Source organism: Aquarana catesbeiana, linkage group LG04 (assembly GCF_042186555.1).
Source record: "Aquarana catesbeiana isolate 2022-GZ linkage group LG04, ASM4218655v1, whole genome shotgun sequence".
NCBI lineage: Eukaryota > Metazoa > Chordata > Amphibia > Anura > Ranidae > Aquarana > Aquarana catesbeiana.
Genome location: NC_133327.1, coordinates 320,150,981 through 320,176,859, shown reverse-complemented (window position 1 = coordinate 320,176,859; position 25,879 = coordinate 320,150,981). Strand labels below are relative to the sequence as shown.

Below are 25,879 nucleotides of genomic sequence, written 5' to 3'. Positions count from 1 at the left end.
GGGGCTTCGTTCCCCCGCATCCCTGGACCCTGGGACAGGTAAGTGTCCGATTAAAAGTCAGCAGCTGCAGTAGCTGCTGACTTTTTTTTTTTTTTTTTTAAATGGGAACACCGCTTTAAGGGTGTACTCACTTTTGTTGCCAGCGGTTTAGACATTAATGGCTGTGTGTTGAGTTATTTTGAGGGGACAGCAAATTTACACTGTTATACAAGCTGTATACTCACTACATATACATATATACATACATATATATATATATATATATATATATATATATATATATATATATATATATATATATATATATATATATATATATATATATATATATATATATATATACATATATATATACACATATATATATATACATATACATATACACACACACTTTATTTATAAGGCAGCCCAGCTGCACAAAACGACGTACAAGTCGGTCCGTGCATGTGGTAGTGTGGGCGTGGGAGCGCGACCAGCGGTTTTGACGTCCGCCGGCCAGCCATGATCGAGGTGCAGAGAGGCAAAACGGGGATCTGTAAACAAGGTGGATCCCCCTTCTGACAGGGGACAATACTGAGATCTACTGTTCCTAGTGATCAGAAACAGGAACTCTGTTGTCCCAGTAAGCCCATCTCCCCCTTACAGTTAGAACGCACCCAGGGAACACAGTTAACCCCTTGATCGCCCCCTAGTGTTAACTTCTTCCCTGCCAGTGTCATTTAAACATTGATCAGTGCATTTTTGAGGTCAGATTTGTCAACTGCAACGTCACAGTCATGCAAAAAATAAATAAATAAATAAATAAATCATAGATCGCCGCCAACCAGTAAAAACAAAAAATGAAAGTCCATAAATTTATTCCCCATTTTGTAGACGCTATAACTTTTGCACAAACCAATCAATATACGCTTATTGTTATTTTTACCAAAAATATGAAAATACATGTCGGCCTAAACTGATGAATATATATATATATATATATATATATATATATATATATATATATATATATATATATATATATATATACACACACACACACACACACACACACACACACACACACACATATATATTTATTTATATTAGCAGAAAGTAAAAAAATCGTTTTTTCCAAAATTGTCAGTCTTTTGTTTAGAGCGCAAAAAGTAAACTGCAGAGGGATGAAATACCACTAAAAAGAAAGCTCTATTTGTGGGGGAAAATGGGCATCAATTTTGTTTAGGTACAGCATCACACGATCACGCAATTGTCAGTTAAAGCGATGCAGTGCAGTGCCGTCTCGTAAAAAATGGCCTGGTCATTAAGGGGGTAAATCCTTCCGGGGCTGAAGTGGTTAATGCACAAAAATACACTGTTATTGTGCAGCCCTCCGGAGGTGTCCCATTTAAGGCCCTTTATAATTTTCAAGTTGACCACCACCATTTTAAGACATACTGGAAGGAAAAGAAAAAAACAAACAAAAAAAAAAAAAAAAAAAAAACGCACACGCAGATATAAATTGTATTAAAATGGTTTACCACTCTACGTTCATATCACTGAAACAGCTATGATGTTAGCAAATTGCAAAAACTACAAAGCAAGCAGCAATACATGACTATCTGCTTAGGATGAATACTAAACCATTCATAGCTCACTTTTCTATTAATGTCAGACACTTGTACTGAAGAAATGGACAAAACCACTACACACTTAGATCCACTTATGACACAATATGATCAACATAGAAGCATGACAAGTCACTACTTTCACAATGTCAGATGCTATTCAAAGAGTAAATGTCTCGAAAGGAATGACACTCAAGCCATTATAAAAACACATACAAGTCCCCCTATAGACATAAATATACCTTAAAGCCAAACTCTGGGCAAAATCTATCATTTCCCCACCCCCTTCTAACCCAACCTGCCCATTGTTCTATTTACCTTACATGATGAAGTCAGATATACACACCTGAGTCACCCCAATCCCAGGCCCCTCTCACTTACACCTTTTCTTTCTGTGAGGACTACCAGTCGATCAAATACGATAACCTTCGCTGTCTGGTCCCCTTTACTACTCCCAGTCTGATGTCAGCAGTTGTCTGGATCCTGAGAACCCCTTTGCCAACTGGCAATGAAAATTGTCCATGTCAGGTAGTGATGTGGACATCTACTTCCTCTAGGAAGTAAATGAAGAGAAGGACCCCGCATTGGCTGATCACAAGATGCTTAAAGTGATGCTAAAGTCTTGTTTTTTTTGTTAAATATAACAAACATGTTATACTTACCTGCTCTGTGCAGTGGATTTGCACAGGACAGCCCAGATCCTCCTCTTTGAACTCCTGGCCCCTCCTTCCTGTTGAGTGCTCCCACAACAATTGGCTTGCTATGGGGGCACTCGAGCCGCTGTTCTCTATATCCATTTGGACACGGAGCCGTGACCTGGCCCCACACCCTCTCTCTCTCCTCATTGACTCACTTACTTTGATTGACAGGAGAGGGAGCCATTGGCACTTCGCTGCTGTCTCAGCCAACAAGGAGGGAGAGTCCTGGACAGCTGAAAATGTACAAAGCTGAGGATATCCGTCAGCTGCAGTGTGCATGGGGAGGCCATCACCAGGGATGCTGTGGGATGGGCTTAGAGACTATTATCAGTGACAAATGCAGACAGAGGGAAGAAGCAGCAGAGAGAAAAATTACACTCAGTGCTTTGGATTGAGGCTAGTACATATCATTGAAACATTTGCTTTGTTCATTTTTCATGGTAGAGGTTTACAATCACTTTAAAGCGTATGTAAAGGAAAAAACAGAGTGGGGTTGAAGTCTCCATGAGGTTTTATTGCCTTCTCTATCCACACTGGTAAGATTCACTCCTCTGGCCTGGTAACTCAAACGTTTATGTTGTCAGCAGAACAAGAGGTGAGGATAAATATATTAATGGGGGGCACCCGTTCCTTTGACAGCTCTCCGAAATGGAAAGTCCACTCATTTGGGGGAGATTTTGGGAGAGTTAAAATAGAAACCTCCCCAATGGGACATAGGGAGCAAAAAAATAACCTGGTCTCTCTCTCTCTCTCAAAAAAGAGCTTTGACATAGATACAGGTACAAATCAGTACCCATCACATTTACATCTGATAGATTAACATATAATATTGAATGTATTTTCCAATTCCATGAGTCTCAGTAAAGATGGCAATAAATGAAAAGGGCAGACATCAAGAACCCACCACCATGTAGAATGATTCATGTTTTTTATTTAAATGACAGCATAAGTACTTAAAAAAAATCTAAATGTTGATTAGTGGAGCAGCAAGCATTTAACTTTTCATCAAGATAGCATTCCAGTATGAGTCAAGATAGAAAAATAAAGTTAGATCGCCATCTGCTGACCATACAAGGAAAAAAAAAAAAAAAAACCAGCGAAATACAGAGGAAAAACAGGCCGATAAACATGCATCACATGCAAATCCAATATTTAATAATCAATACTTGACTACATGTAGAATACAATGATTTAGTACAGGTGCCACCATACAAAAAAGTAATATAGGGGGACACATTTAAAATGTGCCTTGGTTTCCTTTTTTAGGCCTTCTTTCTTCTATTTGCATTTGGTTTTTCACAACACAAGTTCTCCAGCAGAATGTATCAGTTTATATGGATGTGACAAACCAATAAACATCGGCAGGGGTGATTAAAACGATCAGCTTTTAATTTACTCATGCAAAACCTTTATCACAAATGAAAAAAGGGACCCCGTTGTTCAATATTATTGTACAGAGCAGGCAAGTGGAACAAAATAATCTTTACCATCACTTCACCTTTGAAGAGGATTATTAAATATCAGCCCATGCACTGAAAATCACAGCCCCGGATTGAGAACCCCTCATAATGCTCACAATGGCAAGTACTCATCAGTCAGCACAGCCATATGACCACTAAGAAGCGCATCTAAGGCTTGTTCTCTGGTAAGTGCTTCTCAATAGTCAGCGCAGTCACTTGGTCGCTCTTGCCATTGCTAGCATCATGATGGATAATCAATCGGGGGGTATATATTGTGGTGTATAGACTGTTACACTGGCAGCACTGTGGGGTTAATTTACTACAGGCAAATAGACTGAGCACTTTGCAAAGTGCAGTTGCACTCTGCAAGAGCGGTTGCTTCAGAGCTTAGTAAATGAGGGGAAGCTTTGCTGACTTCCATCATCCAATCATGTGCAAGCAAAAATGCTGTTTTTTTTTTAAATGTTCCTTGCATGTGATTGGGTATTCTTTGCAAAGTGAATCTTTACCTTATTTACTACGCTCTGGAGCAACTGCACTTTGCAAAGTACACAGTCTATTTGCCTTTAGTAAATCAACCCTTTTGCAGCAGGGGTCCAGAACGGTGTCCAGGATATTTGGAGTTAGTTCACCTTTTCTTTTTGTGAAAAGGTGAACTTACCGGTTAAAAACAGTTGGAAAATGTGTGTGTTGGCATACCATATAAGGGTGTCTCTTAACAGGCAAAATGTATGAAATATAAGAGATGCAAAAACCATTTTACACACAAGTGTTAGAGAAAGTAATGACACCTTTACATCCAGAGGCATTTAAAGGCCTCCTGACCAGACCAAATGTATAAGTTTTGATGTGTAGCAGCTTACTTAACAACACAACTTTTAACCATTTTGCAAAATTATTTCCACAGAATATCAGTGAAAAATATATATATATATATATATATATATATATAAATAAAATTTTCTCTCTCTTTTGTCACTCATATCACAATCACATCCTCATTTCTAGTTCTTGGAAGTCTTTACACAATGTACCTGCATGTTTCATATGGCAGACATCTGTTGTGCAGCCCCACAACAACATTTTCAAATTTGTTTGGTCAATCTGTTCTGAATGAAATGCATATGCAATGACTACACACACACACACACACACACACACACACACACCTACCTTAAAAAAAAAAAAAAAAAAAGGAAGGGCATAGAAAAATAATAAAAAAAATGAGGAAGGGGGAGCGGCATGCATAAAACGAGTATAAACAAAAGATATAGGATACTTGGGAGGGCAACATCTAGGCTTGCCAGATGAGCAACAAGGCATTTCCATGCAAAAATGGAAGCATAACTATGATTCTAATGATCTAGAAATATTACAGAGAAACAATCTGTTTAAGTCATCTTCTTTGTTATCTATATTTTTAACCCTCAATATATAAAAGTGCAGCGCTGAATCATGAAATATAAACAAATATCAAAAAGATCATTGAACCAAAACATATAAAAAAGTGCATAATTAAATGCCCATACAATAAGGTGCACAAAAGTCAATATTAAAACAGTGAAAATGCCACAAATAGATGTTGATTGATAAACAACTGTCAATTGTGAAATCCTATATATAAAGCTTCCAGACCTGTGGAATGTTCACTGTTTTAATATGGACTTTTTTTGCACCTTATTGTAAGGACAATTAATTATGCACTTTATACGTTGTGTGATTCAATGATTTTTTGATATTGGTTTAGATTTCATGATTCAGCGCTGCACTTATATATTGATTTTTGTGCACATGCATATGGGGATGTGATCAGTGCTAGCAACTGGTCTTTTGAATACCTTAAAACACACACACACACACACACACACACACACACACACACTTATTTACGAAAGGCAAATCCACTTTGCACTGAAAGTGTACTTGGAAGTGAAGTCTCTGTAAATCTGAGGGGTAGATCTGAAATGAGGGGAAGCTCTGCTGATTTTATCATCCAATCATGTGCAAGCTAAATTGCTATTTTCCTTGCATGTCCCCCTCAGATCTACAGCGACAGCAATTGTAGTGCAAAGTGGATTTTCCTTTAGTAAATAACCCCCACTGTGTTTCTAGTACATATGTACTGTAGTTACTTTTGGTTTTTGGGTAGCTCGCAAGACTATCACATACATATTTATAACCCTATTCCACTTGATCCATATTTACAACTGAACTGCAGGCAAATATAAAAAAGACAGATTATTACAGTTCTGTAGCTTTTTAAAACCTCATTAAACCTGAGTTTGACTTGGCGATAGTCTGAACTCTGCTATGCAAGAAGGTAAGAAGAGAAGCAGTGCAAGGAGCATGCTGTGCGGGGGAGAGACAGATGAGCTCATACATCTCCTTTCACTGTTCTGTCTCAGGGTAGGGATGGGAAATAACCTGTAAGGCTGCTTTTACACTGGGGTGGCTGGCCTGTTAGCCGCTGTTTAAGCAGCAATTTTCGGCCGCTAGTGGGGAGCTTTTAACTCCCACTAGTGGCTGAAGGTGTTAAAACACTTGTGTTGAGGCGATTCGGAAGCGCTGCCCATTCATTCCAATGGGCAGGGGTGGTGTAGGAGCGCTGTATACAACGCTCCTACACTGCCCCCAAAAGATGCTGCTTGCAGGACTTTTCCCGTCCCGCAAGCCCACCGCCCCAGTGTGAAAGCACTCTAGCTTTCACACTGGGGAGGCATGAGACAGATCCCTGCATCAACACAATTAAACAATGCTGTTGCAGGGATCAAACAATGCTGCTGCAAGGATCTCTCCCGCTGAGACATATTCTGATTAGGGGGAGCTCACCAAAATACACTAATCAGCACTTGCAGCCAATGGCTGAAAACGCTGATCATATGCTGATTTTCCAGGAAAAACCAAGGTCTGTTGAACAGACCGCAAATATGCAGAGCAAAAAGTTATGTGTACTGGACTTTAAGTGTTACTAAACCCAGGACCCTGTATTCACTATATCTGGTCTCCCACAGTACATGGAACATGGAAATGCAATACTTTTTTTAGTAAATATATATAAACTGCTAAATACCTTTTCTCATCAACAGTATATAGCAGTCTTGTGACTTCCATCTGTGTCTGTCTAAGCACTGCTTAAAGCTTGTAGGAGGAGTTTTCATTCTCCTCCGACTGTCCCATGAGGCTGCATGATCCCTGACTTTGTCTGGAGAGCGCTAATTGACCCTTTGCTGATCACATGCAGTCCCAAAAAAAAAAAAAAAATAATAGCAATACACACCTTAGACTGTGCAGAGTGCCTCCTAGGGCTCAGTACTATCAGGAGATGGTTTTGGGACAGTAGAAGGGGAGGATCAATTTTTTTTTTTTTTTTTTTTTTTTTAACCCCTTAGATTCCACAGCGAGTATACCAAGCATGCTTTACTGCATAATACTGACTGCTTTTACGGTTGTGGGTTTAGTAACACTTTAATGCTTGCCTCCAGATGCAATTGTTGCACTCGATATTTTAAATCTGAGCTGTATCCGTTAAAGAACCATTAATATGAAGGCGATTTGTTTAATTCTTCGTGCGTTTTACAGAAAAACAAAGTCACTTGTTATTTATCAGTTTTTAGGAAATAACTTTTTCGGACATAGCATCATGTTTGTTTCAACAACAGAGATAGCATCAACCTGTGTCTCAAGCATCTGTTACGGAAGCAAAATTTGATAGGGCTAGCCACATTACAATTGTTACTAATTTTTTTCACAAACTCAGCATAGTTACATACCCAAATAACACGCTTGGCCCTGGCCGCACCTGCAGTCCACTGGTCTTTTGGTTAAATAAAATAACGGTTATGCAGGCCATACATGGGTTGAATTTTGAAAATCAGAAATTTTGTGTGTTTTGTGATCCAATGATGCCACCATCGATTTTGAAATTCGACCAACCAAGCCCTCAATTTCACCTCATGTTGCTACAGAAAATAATTTTCGTGGCCAGGAATCATCTTTCCTTTCCAGGAATTTTATTTTCTTGTGCGCATTCCTTTTTTGAGTATATTTCTCATAGGATTCTCCAATCATTGATTAGAAAATCGTTCCAAAAATATCCAACATTCCCTCAATTTCGAGGGCCGCATGAAAATTGGCTGTTGCTGCGGTCCACTAATCTGAAATTCGAACGAAAATTCTTAGAAAAGATTTTCAAAAGAAAATTCTTTCAGGATTCGACCCATGTATGGCCGGCCTTAGCCTTCCTGAGCAACAGTGATGCACTAGGGGTGCAATGTGATCGAATTATCCACTTTTTCAGTAGTATTCAATGCTTTCCTTGTTCCAGAACACTGCCCAACCTCAGAAGTGAGTCTGCACGTGTATATGAGGGCTATTATTTTTTCTGCAACTGGGGTGGGGGGAGGGAAGTATAAAAGACTAGTGAGAAAAAAAAAAAAAAAAAAAAACACACAGTTTAACTAAAAAATGTTGTATAAATTCTCCTTTAAGGGGGCGTGGCAAGCGTGTATCCTATGCCTACATACTTTTGCTAATAGGTGTCCCTCGCTCCCATCTCAAAAAGATTAGAGACAGGAGACAGAGATAGAGAGAGAGATTATATATTACACACACGCCTGCCATTACTAGATTTAGAGATACATCTCTTACCATACTTGTCTCTCAGGCCAACAGTACATCGGAAGACACCTCCAAAAGCTACATCCTCACCAAATATTACTGCAAAAAAGAAAAAAAAATGCAAATTATATTAAAAATGGATAAGTGTTGGCTGGGCAAATCTGATGAAGTTTTGTGCACAAAAGAGACAGTTTGGGCCGGGCAAATTTAAATGAGAAAATTATATATATATATATATATATATATATATATATATATATATATATATATATATATATATATATATATATATATATATATATATATATATATACACACACATATACACACACACACACATACATACACACAGTTGTGCTCATAAGTTTACATATCCTGGCAGAATTTATGATTTCTTGGCCATTTTTCTGAGTATATGAACGATAACACAAAAACTTTTCACTCATGGTTAGTGTTTGGCTTTAGCCCTTTATTATCAATCAGCTGTGTTCACTCTTTTAAAATCATAATGGCATCAGAAACTACCTAAAATGACCCCAATCAAATGTTTACATACTCTGGTGATTTTGGCCTGATAACATGCACACAAGTTGACACAAAGGGCTATTAAAAAAGGTAACTATCCTCACCTGGGAGCTGTTTGCTTGTAATGTGTGTGTCAATGCGTTTCTGGACTCCTGACAGACCCTTGCATCTTTGATCCAGTGCTGCACTGACATTTCTGGATTTTGAGTCATGGGAAAAGCAAAATGAACTGTTAAAGGATCTGCGGGAAAAGGCAGTTGAAATGTAAAAAACAGGAAAGGGATATAAAAAGATATCCAAGGAATTGAAAATGGCAATCAGCAGTGTTCAAACTCTAATCAAGAAGTGGAAAAAATTAGAGGTTCTGTTAAAACCAAACCACAGTCAGGTAGACCAACTAAAATTTCAGCCACAACTGCCAGGAAAATTGTTCAGGATGCAAAGAAAAACCCACAACTAACTTCAGGTGAGATACAGGAGTCTCTGAAAACATGTGGCGTGGCTGTTTCAAGATGCACAATAAGGACGCACTTGAAGAAAGATGGGCTGCATGGTCGAGTCGCCAGAAGAAAGCCATTACTACGCAAATGCCACAAAGTATCCCGCCTATAATATGCCAAACAGCAGAGACAAGCCTCAAACCTTTTGGCACAAAGTCATTTGGAGTGATGAGACCAAAAATGTAGCTTTTTGGCCACAACCATAAACATTACCTTTGGAGATGAGTCAATAAGGCCTATGATTAAAAAGGTACACCATTCCTACTTTCAAACACGGAGGTGGATTGCTAATTTTTTGGAGATGTGTGAGCTACAAAAAGGCACAGGAAATTTGGTCAAAATTGATGGCAAGATGAATGCAGTATGTTATCAAAAAATACTGGAGGAACATTTGCATTCATCGGCCAGGAAGCCGCGCATGGGACCTACTTGGACATTCCAACATGACAATGATCCAAAACACAAAGCCAAATCGACCAGTCATTGGCTACAGCAGAATAAAGTGAAGGTTCTGGAGTGGCCATCTCAGTCTCCTGACCTCAATATCATTGAGCCACTCTGGGGAGATCTCAAAAGTGCAGTTCATGCAAGACAGCCCAAGAATTTACAGGAACTGGAGGCTTTTTGCCAAGAGGAATGGGCAGCTTTACCATCTGAGAAGATAAAGAGCCCCATCCACAAATAGCACAAAAGACTTCAAGCTGTCATTGATGTTAAAGGGGGCAATACACGGTATTAAGAACTGGGGTATGTAAACTTTTGATCAGGGTCATTTGGATAGTTTGTTGCCATCATGATTAAGGCCCCTTTCACATTTATAAGACTTGTCCCACGATTTTGTACTGCAAAATCGTATGACAAGTTATTCTCCATGATTTTCAACGACTACCATTCATATTGGCATGACTTTAAGTCGTGCAGACTTCAAAGTAGTCCCCGCACTACTTTGGTCCAACTTCCATACGATTTGTACTCCATAGACCTCAATGTTAAACCCTCAAGTAGCATGCAAATCGTACCTGAATAATACAGACACGATTTCAGCACTACTTTGTAAGCACAAGCTGAGAATGGTTAAATGTCAAAGTCGTACAAAGTAGTACTGCTCCCAAATTGCGGCAAAATCGCGGCCGCAAAATCGCTGTAAAATTGCGCGACTTTGAAGTCGTATAAGTGTGAAAGGGGCCTTAAAAAGAGCAAACACAGTTGATTGATAATATATTAACAATAGTTTATAATGTATACGTTCCTTAATTGACATTTGCCACATCCAGCTCTCTTAGTAGGTAACCTTGTGAAACAGTATAAAATAGATCATTAACATTAACCAAACGTTTAAAAAGCAGATTTTCAATTAAAGCCCCATATTTTCCTTAAACATTACTAGCGCACCAGTAGAGGGAACTAGAGGACTTTTAAAATTGAATTAATTCAAACGATTTCACTATATTCCAGACCACGTAAACCAAAAAGGTCTTGATTTTTATCCTTCATAAAAAGCAACTAAACTTTACAATCCTCCAGCAAATTTCACGTTTTTTTTTTTTTTTTTTTTTTTTTAAACGTGAAAACACCCCAACAACAGTTAACCACTTGCCGCCTGCCATATAGCAAAATGAAGGCTGGAAACTGGTTCTGTTATCCTGACTGGACTTTTTGAAAGATAAAAAGTGCATTTTACATACTATGTAGATCAAACCAAAATGGGGGACTGTGTTCTAAATCAGAGACAGTCCCTCAAAATCAGGGACAGTTGGGAATAATGTATATATTCATCACCCCTACATGATGTCAGTCTGACACACCGCATTTCCAATCTAGGTAAAGAGCCCATGAGGGATGATAAAAATTTAAATAAAACAGAAAACCGCGCTAGAACAATAATGAGTAAAGTCCAATCAACAATTGATGAAGCAAAGTTCAATTAAAGTCCAAAACAAAAAACAGTAGATTTCTCTATGTGATGAGATGGAGAAAATATATGAAAAATAACTGTGTGGTGAACTGCTTACCAGAAAGTAAGCCAATCAGACGGATGGCTTAAACCCAGCCCAGGCCTTTAAGAGCGCTCCAAAATGGGCAGGATCCGTCGCGCTCATGCAGCAGAACGGGTCCGCATAGGGTTTAATCAGAAAAAAATACAAAGACCATAGCGTGATACCGACATAATAATATATGAGATCAAAAAAAGGAGAAAAATGTGTTCCCACAAATAATCATAAAAATCATAAATGCACCCTGAATGCACAGGGACGTGAAAATGGTGACATGCAACATGCAATGAGTAGTGTCCTTGAAAGTGAAATTTAAAACACCAAGTGTATATGTTTGAGAACGTCAACCTGTGACGAAACGCGTCTGGGAGGGACGTGCTGACGTCACCACGTCGCCCTGTTGTGGACGGGAGCTGTTTGAGTGCCGGCCGGCATTGCTGTTTTTCATTGTTTTTAATGTAAGGGTTTGCTTTTTAATAAATTGGAGTCTCAACGTTATCACGCTATTGGCTGCTTCTCTTCCTTGAAAACATATGCATATTTCAGCCTGTGGAGAGCCTGCCAGGATGGGATCGCGGTGACTTCGCCAAGGTTTCGTTTGGGCCATTTCCAATCAACCTTTTGGTGAGCAGGAACCCCTATGGGTTCAATTAAGTCTATACTCTGGGTCACACAGAGGCAGTAAGCCTACAACTGATTATATCTTCACCAGTTTGCCATCTGGTAAGCGGCCTTTGTGTCTGTGCACCTGGTGTGTTTTTTCGGTTTATGGCGTTTTTTGTCTGCCCTTCTAATGTTATCTTCTGATAAACAGATACACTTGGTGTTTTAAATTTCACTTTCAAGGACACTACTCATTGCATGTTGCATGTCACCATTTTCACGTCCCTGTATATGCTGTGCATTCAGGGTGCATTTATGATTATTTGTGGGAACACATTTTTCTCCTTTTTTTGATCTCATATATTATTATGTCAGTATCACGCTATGGTCTTTGTATTTTTTTCTGATTAAACCCTATGCGGACCCGTTCTGCTGCATGAGCGCGACGGATCCTGCCCATTTTGGAGCGCTCTTAAAGGCCTGGGCTGGGTTTAAGCCATCCGTCTGATTGGCTTACTTTCTGGTAAGCAGTTCACCACACAGTTATTTTTCATATATTTTCTCCATCTCATCACATAGAGAAATCTACTGTTTTTTGTTTTGGACTTTAATTGAACTTTGCTTCATCAATTGTTGATTGGACTTTACTCATTATTGTTCTAGCGCGGTTTTCTGTTTTATTTATTCTATTGGTGTGCCTCACTTATAACCGCAGCTATATAGGATTTGATCTTTTACGTTATTTCATTATTTGTACCTAGGAGTTATTTTATCCTTATTCACAATTTATTTTTCTTCTTCATTGGTATTTATTTTTATTATTTTTTCCAAGTGCAATTTTATTTTTATTATATGATAAAAATTTAGTTTGGGTACAGCGTCGCATGACCGTGCAATTTTTCAAAATGTGATAGCGCTGAAAGTTGAAAATTGGACTGGGTAGGAAGGAAGGGGAAGTGCTCTGTATTAAAGTGGCTAAAAGAAAAATTCTAAATCTGAAATAGAACTTAACTACGGTCTACCTGGCATTGCCTTTTAAATTAGATAAAATAGGACACGACTTTAGATGTTTTTAACTGAAGCAGAAAGAACAAGATACTATAACATTTTGCTGTCATTACAGAACAGAACAAAGCACAGCAAAGTTATTTGCAAATGGAAAATATATTGGCTCATTCCAACACAGGTTAGTAAAGCCAGCATTCCCAACCACCAGTGGACATTGTGTTTGTTTGCACCATGGCACTACAAAAAAATAGCTATACCAATTAGCACAAAACGTAGGTCATGATAAAAACGGTAAAACATTTTGGGTTTCCGGTTTTCAAGGTAAAAGTTAGGAAAAGATATACAAGAAATGATTTTGAGCAGTAAGATTAGTAAGAAATAAGTGGAAAGAAAGACCAAAGGAATAAGAACAGGTAGCAAATTGTGCAAGATCAAAGAAATCAAAGGATGAGAAAGCAAGGATAAAGAAATAGTGGAATAAGCCTTTTGGAGGCACAGGGAAAAGAAGAACAGAAACAATGGTGTCACACATCACTAAAGTCAGGAGCCATTTCCTCTATTATTCATGATCACTTTCAGATTTCATAGGGTGAAATGTCAAATTATGGAGGGCAAAAATTAGAACAGTCCCATTATTAAAAATGGAAGAAAAAAAATATATTATATGAAGTTTGCTGCTCAAAAGTGACAAATCAGATTCCTGGTTTAATTTTCACAAATAAAATAAGATAAAACCCTACTGGTCTCTATAGGAAATAACTCTTTTTTGCTCCCCTTAAATAGTTATTACCAGTCCTCAGATTAGGAATCTGGCAGTTATTAGGGCTAGCTTTGAGCTGGCATAAAGAGATGCACCAGTATTCAGAGTGAGGTATGTTTGCGCTGGAGAGCGGTCATGTACAGTACACCCCTCACATTTTTGTAAATATTTTATTATATCTTTTCATGTGACAACACTGAAGAAATGACACGTTGCTACAAATGTAAAGTAATGAGTGTGCAGCCTGTATAACAGTGTAAATTTGCTGTCCCCTCAAAATAACACCACACAGCCATTAATTTCTAAACCGCTGGCAACAAAAGTGAGTACACCCCTAAGTGAAAATGTTCAAATTGGGCCCAAAGTGTCAATATTTTGTGTGGCTACCATTATTTTCCAGCACTGCACTAAACCTCTTGGGCATGGAGTTCACCAGAGCTTCACAGGTTTCCACTGGAGTTCTCTTCCACTCCTGCATGACAACATGATAGAGCTGGTGGATGTTAGAGACCTTGTGCTCCTTCGCCTTCTGTTTAGGGATGGCCCACAGATGCTCAATAGGGTTTAGGTCTGAAGACATGCTTGGCCAGTCCAGCACCTTTACCCTCAGCTTCTTCAGCAAGGCAGTGGTTGTCTTCGAGGCGCGTTTGGGGTAGTTATGTTGGAATACTGCCCAGCGGCCCAGTCTCCAAAGGGAGGGGGATTATTCTCTGCTTCAGTATGTCATAGTACACGTTGGTATAAATGGTTCCCTCAATGAACTGAAGCTCCCCAGTGCCGGCAGCACTCATGCAGCCCCAGGCCATGACACTCCCACCACCATGCTTGACTGTAGGCAAGACATACTTGTCTTTGTACTCAACTGGTTGCTGCCCCACAAGCTTGACACCATCTGAATCAAATAAGTTTATCTTGGTCTCATCAGACCACAGGACATGGTTCCAGTAATCAATGTCCTTAGTCTGCTTGTCTTCACCAAACTGTTTGCAGGCTTTCTTGTACATCATCTTTAGTCATCTGAGGGTTCTTTCTGGGATGACAGCCATGCAGACCAATTTGATGCAGTGTGAGGTATATGGTCTGAGCTGACAGGCTGACACCCCCACCCCTTCAACCCCTGTAGCAATGCTGGCAGCACTCATACATATATTTCTCAAAGACAACCTCTGGATATGACGCAGAGCACGTGCCCTCAAATTCTTTGCTCGACCATGGCAAGGCTTGTTCTGGGTAGAACCCGTCAGGTTAAGATAGAGCAACAATTCTTTTTTTCAGATCCTCAGAGTTCTTTGCCATGAGGTACCATGTTGAACTTCCAGTGTGAGAGAGTAAGAGCGATAACACCAAATTTAACACACCTGCTCCCCATGCACACCTGAGACCTTGTAACACTAACGAGTCACATGACACCAGGGACGGAAAATGGCTAATTGGGCCCAATTTGGACATTTTTACTTAAGGGTGTACTCACTTTTGTTGCCAGTGGTTTAGACATTAATGGATGTGTGTTGAGTAATTTTGAGGGGACAGCGAATTTATACAAGCTATACACTCACTACTTTACATTGTAGCAAAGTGTCATTTCTTCAGTGTTGTCATGAAAAATAGGATTTTTTACTTACCGTAAAATCCGTTTCTCTGAGTTCATTGACAGACACAGCCTTCTTATTCAGAACCATAGGGTTATATCACCTCTATTAGTAGTAGGCCTAGGCAAAACAAAAAAAAAAAAAAAAAAAAAAAAAAAAACACACACTTGCCCACGCCCATGGGCCGTCCTCAGACAGTATAGAACCCACTACCTGCTCTAGGCAATCAGTTTAGTAGCAAGCCGTAATAGAAGTATCAAAACAACTCCAAAGAGGGGTGGGTGCTGTGTCTGTCAATTAATTCAGAGAAAATGGTTATGATAAGTAAAAAAAAAAAAAAAAAAAAAAATCCTAATTTTCTCATTCATTCATTGACAGACACAGCCTTCTTATTCAGAACCATAGGGACGTCCCAAAGCAGTGCCAAACATAAGGGGTGGAACAACGAAAATTCCCAAGGCTAACACAAGAGCCATCCAGGTAACAAGAACTTCACACAGGACCAGCTGGACCCCAACCTGAACGCTATACTTTCAGGAGGGAATAGACCCTCAAAACAGCAGCCTGTAAAAACTTGCGACCAAAAGAGGCATCCGCAGATGTCAACCCATCCACTTCGTAGACTTGTGAAAATGTACACTGACGACCAGTGGTCGCCTTGCAAACTTGCACAACGGACGCATGATTACAGAAGGCCCAAGAAGCACTAAGCGCCCGAGAAGAATGCGCCGTAACAGGGAAGGAGGCACCCAATCCCTGAGAGAATAGCCCTCCATCCAGAGAAGGGTCCCAGAAAAAAAAAAAAAGAAAAAAAAAAAAAAACAGACTGCCCCTTTCTTGGCCCGTCCGCAAAAACCCATGACCAGGAACACAAGAAAGGCAACACAATGTCCTTATTCAAATGGAAATCAAAGGACGGAACTCTGTAAAAAAGGTAAGGTGAACGACAAGATAACACCACCCTTTTTGACACCCTGTGAGTGGAGGCGATAGCCACCAAAATGCCACCTTCCGAGACAGTAAGTAATGGGGAGAGAGACAGCGAGAGAGAGAGAGACAGCGAGAGAGAGAGAGAGAGAGAGAGAGAGAGACAGCGACAGCGAGAGAGAGAGAGACAGCGTCAGCGAGAGAGAGAGAGACAGCGACAGCGACAGAGAGAGAGACAGCGACAGCGAGAGAGAGACAGCGACAGCGACAGAGAGAGAGAGAGACAGCGACAGCGACAGAGAGAGAGACAGCGACAGCGACAGAGAGAGAGACAGCGACAGCGACAGAGAGAGAGACAGCGACAGCGAGAGAGACGACAGCGAGAGAGAGAGAGACAGCGACAGCGAGAGAGCGAGAGAGAGAGCGAGAGAGCGAGAGACAGCGAGAGAGAGAGACAGCGAGAGAGAGCGAGCGAGACAGCGAGAGAGAGCGAGCGAGACAGCGAGAGAGAGCGAGCGAGACAGCGAGAGAGAGCGAGCGAGACAGCGAGAGAGCGAGCGAGACAGCGAGAGAGCGAGCGAGACAGCGAGAGAGCGAGCGAGACAGCGAGAGAGCGAGCGAGACAGCGAGAGAGCGAGCGCGACAGCGAGAGAGAGAGCGAGACAGCGAGAGAGAGAGCGACAGCGAGAGAGAGAGCGACAGCGAGAGAGCGAGCGACAGCGAGAGAGCGAGCGACAGCGAGAGAGAGAGAGCGAGCGACAGCGAGAGAGAGAGCGAGCGACAGCGAGAGAGAGAGCGAGCGACAGCGAGAGAGAGAGCGAGCGACAGCGAGAGAGAGAGCGAGCGACAGCGAGAGAGAGAGCGAGCGACAGCGAGAGAGAGAGAGCGACAGCGAGACTTCTGGAGAACCAAAATCACATTCCACGGCGGTAGAAGAAACCGCACTGGTGGAAACAGACGTCTAAACCCTGGAATAATGGAAAAAAAAAAAAAGTCTCTAAACTCTAAAAGCAGGATGGAAGAACAATCCTTGGGACAGTAGGACCTTCCTGAGAGGCAGTCGCCTAGACCATAGGGACCCATCCGGAGGCAAAAGAATGACTGGAATCCCCGCAGCCGTGATCCTGCCAAAAAGCCACAGCAGAGGCTGGAGAGGAGGAAAGGCATAGAGCAAACATGGGACAGTAGAACCGCCAGAAGATCCCGTGACCTTACCAAAAACCTTGGTACTGTCCTGTTGAGCCAGGATGCAAAACAGATCTACTTCAGGCGTGCCCCCAGCGGAGCCAAATACGATGAAACACGGCCCACCTCATAATCCAACCCTAACCAAGGTATCCGTTTTACAGTATTCCAGTATTATAGCATTCTACTCCTGGAAAAGTGTACACCAGAAAGGGCCGGAACGAAACGCTCTGCCCACCGGAGGATACTGGCAAAGGCCAGGTCCGCCAACAGTCCATTTTGGCCCGCCCTGGTGAAGGACATAAGCCACCGCCGTTGCCTTGTCCGACTGGATCTGTACCGGGAGCCCCTGAAGTCATGAAGTTCCAGGACCTTACTCAGTAGTCTGGATTCCACTAACGTCCGACGACCCTGAGCAGAGCTCAGTCCCAGGAACTCTCCCCACCTGGACAGACAGGCATTGGTGGTCACCCTGTTCAATACAAGGGGAGAAAGGATTTACCCCACCGAAGAGCGAACCCATCAGACTAGGGAGACTCTGGTTTCCTGACTCAGCCGAATCCGATTGTCCAGAGACCTTGGGTATTTGTCCCATTATGCCAGGATCTCCCCGAAGGGAGCTTGTATGGAATTGTGCAAATGGAATCGGCTCAAAAAAATAGATACCATCCGATCCAACACCCACATGCAGATCCGCAGAGGAGCCCACCTGCCGGACAGTAAATGAAAAAACGCAGTCTGCAACTTCCGGAGTATTGTCTGGGAGAAGAACACGCTGGCCAGAGCTGAAGCCCGGGTCAGGCTCAGATAATCCAACTATCTGGCAGGGCCAAGCAGGATAACTTTGCTCCTCGGAGTAGTCGATGAGTCGGAAAAGAAGATCATCCAGGCAGCCCAGGATCACAAACCTCCACCGACATAACCACGCCAGATCCGGGGCCAACACCCCTGAACACCCGAGGAGTGGTGGCCAGACCCAAAGGGGCAACACCACATGCTCATAACGCTCCGCACCAACAGCAAAAAAACAAAAAAAAAAAAAAAAAACACACCACACACACACACGAAGTGCTGGAGTCGGGCACATGACAGAATGCATAAGTAGCATTCATGATGTCGATAGAAGTCAGAAAGTCCCCATGATGAAGGAGTGCCACCGCTGTGCGGACGGACTCCATCCTGACCTACTGTACCCCCACACGGCAGGCCAAGGCCTTGAGGTCCAAAATTAGATGTACCATAAAACCCCTGAAACCGTTCTCAGCAGGAGAACCGGGACCATCACACTCTACAGCAATGGGGCTTGCACAGCCTCCCGTGGAGAACAGCCAACAGTCTGACGACAAACACCCTTGGAAGCAAAAAAAAAAAAAAAAAAAAAAAAAAAAAAAAAACTCTTTGGAGCAACACAGCCGGAAAACTATCTTGTAACCGGACAAGATCAAGACGCTACATGATGCCATTCAGGGTTGCGCGCCCCCCCCCCCCCAAAATACATGTCTCAGCACCACTGAGGAAACAGAGCTCAGCAACCAGGGTAACTGCGGCCAAGCGACAGTACTTGGTATGTCAGCTGGACCTTTAGAAGCCAGAGATTCCTCTATTGGAACCATGGCTGCCTTGACCAGCCTAGAGACAGGGGAATCCACTACTGGTGGAACAATCCACTACTGAAGGAGGGACTCCCCAAAAGGGGTACCTTACAGAAAGTGTTCTTGGAAACACAAAAACACACATTGGACACTCCCAGTCCTCATGGACAAATTTTGTCAGAATAAGAAGGAAAAGGTAAGGCCTTCGCCGCACAAAACAGCTTATCCAAAGGGATACCGGCCCTCTGCTGCAGCCACCGCTGCATCCCCCATCTTGAAAAAAAGGTTCCCGCACAGATGCAATAAGTGCAAAAACCAGTGCCCCTCGACCGAGGCCCTGAACAAGGAGCACAGACCGAAGCCCCTCCACAGACCTGGGGCTCCCCCACAGGGCCACAGACCAAGGCCCCTCACAATAGGCAACCACCAGGCCGCAGAAGCCATGGCCCAGTAGGCCGCAAAAAATGTGGCCCAAATTTTCGGCCATCTGCCGCGAACGGGGGGACCGGACCAATCCATCTGTAGGCCGCAAAGCCGTGTCCCAAATTATGGAAGTGGCGGCCTACATTTTTGGCTGCACACCGCAAGTGCGTGGCCCCCTGACCCCAAACAGACAATGGTGGCCTCCGCCGCCCACTCTGGGGCCACCCCCCCCCCAGTGCCCAGTCAGTCGAACGTGGATGTCCGGTCACTCACCTCCTGGGCCTCAAAATGCAGCAGGTGGGCCCATGGGATACCCCCCCAGTAGCAAAGCCAAGGGTGGAAGGGGGGGCAGTGTGTCCACAAAGCCCCTAGGTCGGAAGCCTGGACCTCAACCAGGAAGGAGAGGAGGAGGGGGGTTGGAGGTGAACCCCGGAGGGACCGACCACCCCAGGGAGTACCTGCGCCCCCCACCCCTCCAGGAAAGGAGAGGCGGAGGGGCCCCTTACTTACCGCTCCAGTGAAGTGCGCGGGTAAAGCTCCCAGACAGATCCTCCTTGCCACCGAAGTGGGGGGGGTTGTCGGCCGTGAGGAATGCTGCGACACAGGCCGAGACCCGGTCGTATGTGACCTCGCGAGACTTTTAACTCACAGGGCCAGCCCCTGTCCAGTGGGGGCTATGTCGCGGCCAATCTACCGCGTAGCTGAGATCTGCACGCGCTCGCTGGCCAGACTGGGGTGACCCTCTGGATCTAAGTATCCAGTCCATCGCCCAGCCCGGCAGTTGATTGTAGGTCTCACCCCAGCAGGGAACCAGGTCCTTACTCCTGACTAGGCAGAAAAAAAAAAAAAAATGCCTAGAGCAGGGAGGGGGTTATATACTGTCTGAGGATGGCCAATGGGCGTGGCCAAGTGTTTTTTTTTTTTTTTTGTTCGTCCTACTCCTAATAGAGGCGATATAACCCTATGGTTCTGAATAAAAAGACTGTCAATGAACGAATGAGAAAGATATTTTATTATACTTACAAAAATGTGAGGGGTGTACTCACTTTTGTGAGATACTGTATGTGACAGCTTTCTCACACACACACACACATACTACTAAACCCCCGGTGCCAATAAGCTGTTGGACAGGAGATTCCCCAGCCCAAAGCTAAATGTAAACAAATGGCCTGGGGATGATAATGTCATTACCCAAATATGGCAATGCCCATGGGTCTGTGGAACCTAATGGGGAACTGTGAGACTAGCTCCCCATTAGGTCTACTTAAAAAGCGGAACTACACCTATAGCAACTTGATTTAAAAAAAAAATAAAAAATAAAAAAAAAGAGTGTTCTTAAGTAGAGCTGCACAATTAATCAAAAAAAAAAAAATAATAATCACGCCCTCAATTCAACCCCCCCCCCCTCACGATCTTAATCCGGCATTTTCACGATTCATTCATGTAACAAGTGCAGAGCCATTCTCTGCTAAAAAAAAAAAAAACCAAACACACCCACAACGGTCTATAAATGAGGTCAGTTTAACCACTTAAAAAGACTAATCCTTTTTCTGACACGTGTTGCTTACAAGTTAGAATCCGTATTTTCTGCTAGAAAATTACTTAGGACAAATAACAAATGAAACCACCAAGCTCCTCATTCACTCCCTCGTTATCCCTCGCCTTGACCATTGCAACTCCCTTCTCATTGGCCTGCCTCTCCATAGGCTATCCCCTCTTAAGTCTATCATGAATGCTGCTGCCAGACTTATACATCTTACCAACCGCTCAGTGTTTGCCAACGCTCTTCTCCAATCCCTACACTGGCTCCCAATCACCCAGTGAATTAAATTCAAAATGCTAACCACAACATACAAAGCCATTCACAACTCTGCCCCGAGCTACCTCACCAATCTTGTCTCCAAATATCACCCAAACCGTCCTCTCAGCTCTTCTCAAGACCTCCTACTCTCAAGCTCTCTCGTCTCCTCCTCTCATACTCGTCTCCAGGATTTCTCCAGAGCCTCTCCCATCCTCTGGAACTCGCTACCTCCACATGTCCGGCTATCCCCTACTCATCAGACGATCCCTGAAAAACTCATCTCTTCAGGAAAGCCCATCACGTCGCTAATCTTTTACCAATTCCATCAGCTCATTCCCCACAGTTACCTTTTGTACCACCTGCACCACCCTATTAGAGATTGCAAGCTCTTCTGAGCAGGGCCCACTTAAGCCTCTTTTATGTTATTATAACTGTATTGTATTCCTTTTATATTGTAAAGCGCTGCGTAAACTGTTGGCGCTATATAAATCCTGTATAAATAATAATTTTAGCAGAGACCCTGGAGAATAAAATGGCAGTCGTTGCGATTTTTTATTTCACGCTGTATTTGCGCAGCGGTCTTGCAAACGCAATTTTTTTGGGAAAAAATAAATTAAAAAAACACACACACACACACACACATATATATTAGTGGGGCAAAAAAAGGATTTAGTCAGCCACCAATTGTGCAAGTTCTCCCACTTAAAAAGATGAGAGAGGCCTGTAATTGTCATCATAGGTCATACCTCAACTGTGAGAGACAAAATGTGGAAACAAATCCAGACAATCACATTGTCTGATTTGGAAAGAATTTATTTGCAAATTATGGTGGAAAATAAGTATTTTGTCAATATCAAAAGTTCATCTCAATACTTTGTTATATATCCTTTGTTGGCAATGACAGAGGCCAAACGTTTTCTGTAAGTCTTCACAAGGTTGTCACACACTGTTGCTGGTATGTTGGCCCATTCCTCCATGCAGATCTCCTCTAGCGCAGTGATGTTTTGGGGCTGTCGCTGGGCAACATGGACTTTCAACTCCCTCCAAAGGTTTTCTATGGGGTTGAGATCTGGAGACTGGCTAGGTCACTCCAGGACCTTGAAATGCTTCTTACAAAGCCACTCCTTCGTTGCCCAGGCGGTGTGTTTGGGATCATTGTCATGCTGAAAGACCCAGACACGTTTCATCTTCAATGCCCTTGCTGATTGGAGGAGGTTTGCACTCAAAATCTCACGGTACATGGCCCCATTCATTCTTTCATGTACACGGATCAGTGGTCCTGTTCCCTTTGCAGAGAAACCGCCCCAAAGCATGATGTTGCCACCCCCCATGCTGCACAGTAGGTATGGTGTTCTTTGGTTGCAACTCAGCATTCTCTCTCCTCCAAACACGATGAGTTGTGTTTCTACCAAACCGCTCTACTTTGGTTTCATCTGACCATATGACATTCTCCCAATTCTCTTCTGGATCATCCAAATGCTCTCTAGCAAACCTCAGACGGGCTCGGACATGTACTGGCTTAAGCAGGGGGACATGTCTGGCACTGCAGGATCTGAGTCCCTGGCGGCGTAGTGTGTTACTGATGGTAGCCTTTGTTACCTTGGTCCCAGCTCTCTGCAGGTCATTCACTAGGTCCCCCCGTGTGGTTCTGGGATTTTTGCTCACCGTAATTGTGATCATTTTGACCCCACGGGGTGAGATCTTGCGTGGAGCTCCATATCGAGGGAGATTATCAGTGGTCTTGTATGTCTTCCATTTAATTATTGCTCCCACAGTTGATTTCTTCACACCAAGCTGCTTGCCTATTGCAGATTGTCTTCCCAGCCTGGTGCAGGTCTACAATTTTGTTTCTGGTGTCCTTCGACAGCTCTTTGGTCTTCACCATAGCGGAGTTTGGAGTGTGACTGTTTGAGGTTGTGGACAAGTGTCTTTTATACTGATAACAAGTTCAAATAGGTGCCATTAAAACAGGTAATGAGTGGAGGACAGAGGAGCCTCTTAAAGAAGAAGATACAGGTCTGTGAGAGCCAGAAATCTTGCTTGTTTGTAGGTGACCAAATACTTATTTCCCACCATAATTTGCAAATAAATTCTTTAAAAAAAATAAAAAAAAAAAAAAATCAGACAATGTGATTGTCTGGATTTGTTTCCACATTTTGTCTCTCATAGTTGAGGTATACCTACGATGACAATTACAGGCCTCTCTCTCTCTCATCTTTTTAAGTGGGGGAACTTGCACAATTGGTGGCTGACTAAATTTTTTTTTCTCAGTGGGGCAAAAAAGTAAAGTGATACTCATTATTTTCAGAATCGTGCAGCTCTATTCTTTAGCAAGGAACATACATTCCACATTAAGAATTATGCTACCAAAATCTGTGTGTGCTGTAAATTGCCTTCAGCATTGTTCCCATTTCTTCTTGCTGGAGGCTGCCTGAAGCCCAGAGTCCCTGAACAGCAGTAAATCATAAAGCAGACTAAACCCATCGATTTAACGGTTTAAAAGAACAGTTACATTGCTGGAATGCCAGAATTGCAATGCTGTCACTTTTGCTTATGTCCTCAGCCAAACCATCAAATGGCTGGAGTCAAATAATACCATGTGAAGCACCATGGCAGTTGCAGATTAAACAGAAGCTGCATCCTTCGCTGTAAAGGATAGGAGGGTTTAAGTCTGCTTTAGGGCTGTCAGCAGATCGGTCTCTACAAACTCAGCAGTACCTAAAAATAAGAGAGCAACTGAGCATGTGCAGAGCAGGATGAAACTCTGTATGACTGGATTTTAAACAGTAATGTATAGCAGCCCTCAAAAAATCCACTCACCTGCTCACATTCTGTGAGTGGAATTTGAGGGCTGGCGAGCTATGGCTGCCCGGGAGCGGGGGGACTTTGATAAACAGATCACCCGACTAATCCCGGGACATGTGACATATATCAAAGTTCCCAGGCCAGGAGGTGGGGCTGTATGTGACAACGAGCGGTGGGAACATACTGCAATTGAAATGAAAGCTGTGATTTTCCTCGGCGCTCTGATCATCCGGCAAGCAATTCCTCTCCTGCCCTGCACAGGCAGGCTGCATTGACGGACACAGGTGAGGCTGCACTGATGGGCACAGATAAAGTTGTTAATATTTTTATAACTTAATTTTGCATAAAACCTTTAAGTGTCATTTCATGAAATAATATACGAGGGCGTGTATAGGGGTGGGGCAACTGGTGGCAAGTAACCCATGAGGCTTGGCTAGTAGCTCAGAACTTAATGTTTTACATAGCTTTACCTACTAAACTTTAAACGGTCCTAGCTCAACAGCAGCTCTGCATGTTCACATGGCTGTCTTGAAGATCATGTAAGCAAGAGCAGATTTATAAAAAAAAAAAAAAAAAAAAAAAAAATGTATTTTAGTGTTTTCACAAGCTGTGCAGACTGCCACAGAGCTGTGCGTGTGACATTTCAGAAGTTGGCATCTTAAAAGAATCTGACAGCATCATTTTCATGTCCTGTGTTATGTGTTAGACAGCCACAAATATGTGAAGTTAATTAGAAGTGAAGAAAGCCCTGTCAAGATGGATCTCCTTGGTGAACATAACATACATCTGTTATTGTTATACAAACAGGCATTGTATTTAAAATTAAATGGAACTCATAAGAAATAGGTACATGCGTTATTACATTAGAAACACTTAGTACATAAAATCCACTTTCAAATTAATACGACTAAATAGTTGCATGTGCAACTATATTCCCAAGACAGGCAATCTCTGTTCAGAGTAGACTTTACTGTCTAGCAGCCATACTTGATGGTCATTAGAGCACACAGGAACATTAACTTGTTTAATGCTGCCCTCTTAGCCTTGAACACCTGTGGCTTCGCATCAATGCTCCATGTTAACGGCTGAGACTTTTTTTTTTTTTTTAAAGGGAAAAGCAGAGAGGCAACTATGATCGTTAAGAGGTCAACAATGGCAGCAACAGTATTTCCTTTAAAGTCAATCTAAAGCTTCTATTTTTTTCCTCTTGGAGTGATAAACGGGCATTTTCAATGCAAAGAGGCATTTAAAGGCCAAGTTACTCTTTAATAAATAACCAAATAATATAGATTTATTAATAAATACCTTTGTACAGGCTTTCAAATTACAGAGCTGAAGGAAGTGTCAATGGGCTATGAGTGCACTAATTACTTAGCCTTTAAATATCTTAAAAATAATGCTAGTTACCATATTTCTTTTTAAATAATTGCAGCTGGGAAACTGAATTACTCCAGCACTCTGCTAGACAGTGCTGAAGGGGACGGGGGAAGGGGACAGAATAGAGATTTTCCATAATTTCCTTAAGCCCTTTCAGATAGAGAAGTGTGCTGGCAATCTAAAAGGCTGTAACAGCAGCTAGGTGTGGTCTATTTATGGATAGGGCCATCATCGTTGTCTTCATCTTAGCAGCAACTGCAAGGGTGACAAACACTGCAGCAGTTTCACCGCAGAAGCAAAAGCATTGTCACACCATCAAGAAACTGCCTTTCCAATGGTATTCTTAGCAGGATCTCAAGGCAATTACAAAACGTTCCAGGGAAAAAAACAAACAGAGGCCGGTCATTC

At 42.4% G+C, this 25,879-nt stretch overlaps 1 protein-coding gene across 1 annotated transcript in view; it reads right to left on the bottom strand.

Moving 5' to 3' along the window:
* Nucleotides 1–25,879, bottom strand: part of BCKDHB (branched chain keto acid dehydrogenase E1 subunit beta) — a 377,387-nt gene that overhangs the window by 312,328 nt on the left and 39,180 nt on the right. The window contains exon 3 of the mRNA XM_073626854.1: nucleotides 8,413–8,481. Within this exon, the coding sequence (XP_073482955.1) occupies nucleotides 8,413–8,481 (69 nt within the window). The remainder of the gene's footprint in view (nucleotides 1–8,412; nucleotides 8,482–25,879) is intronic.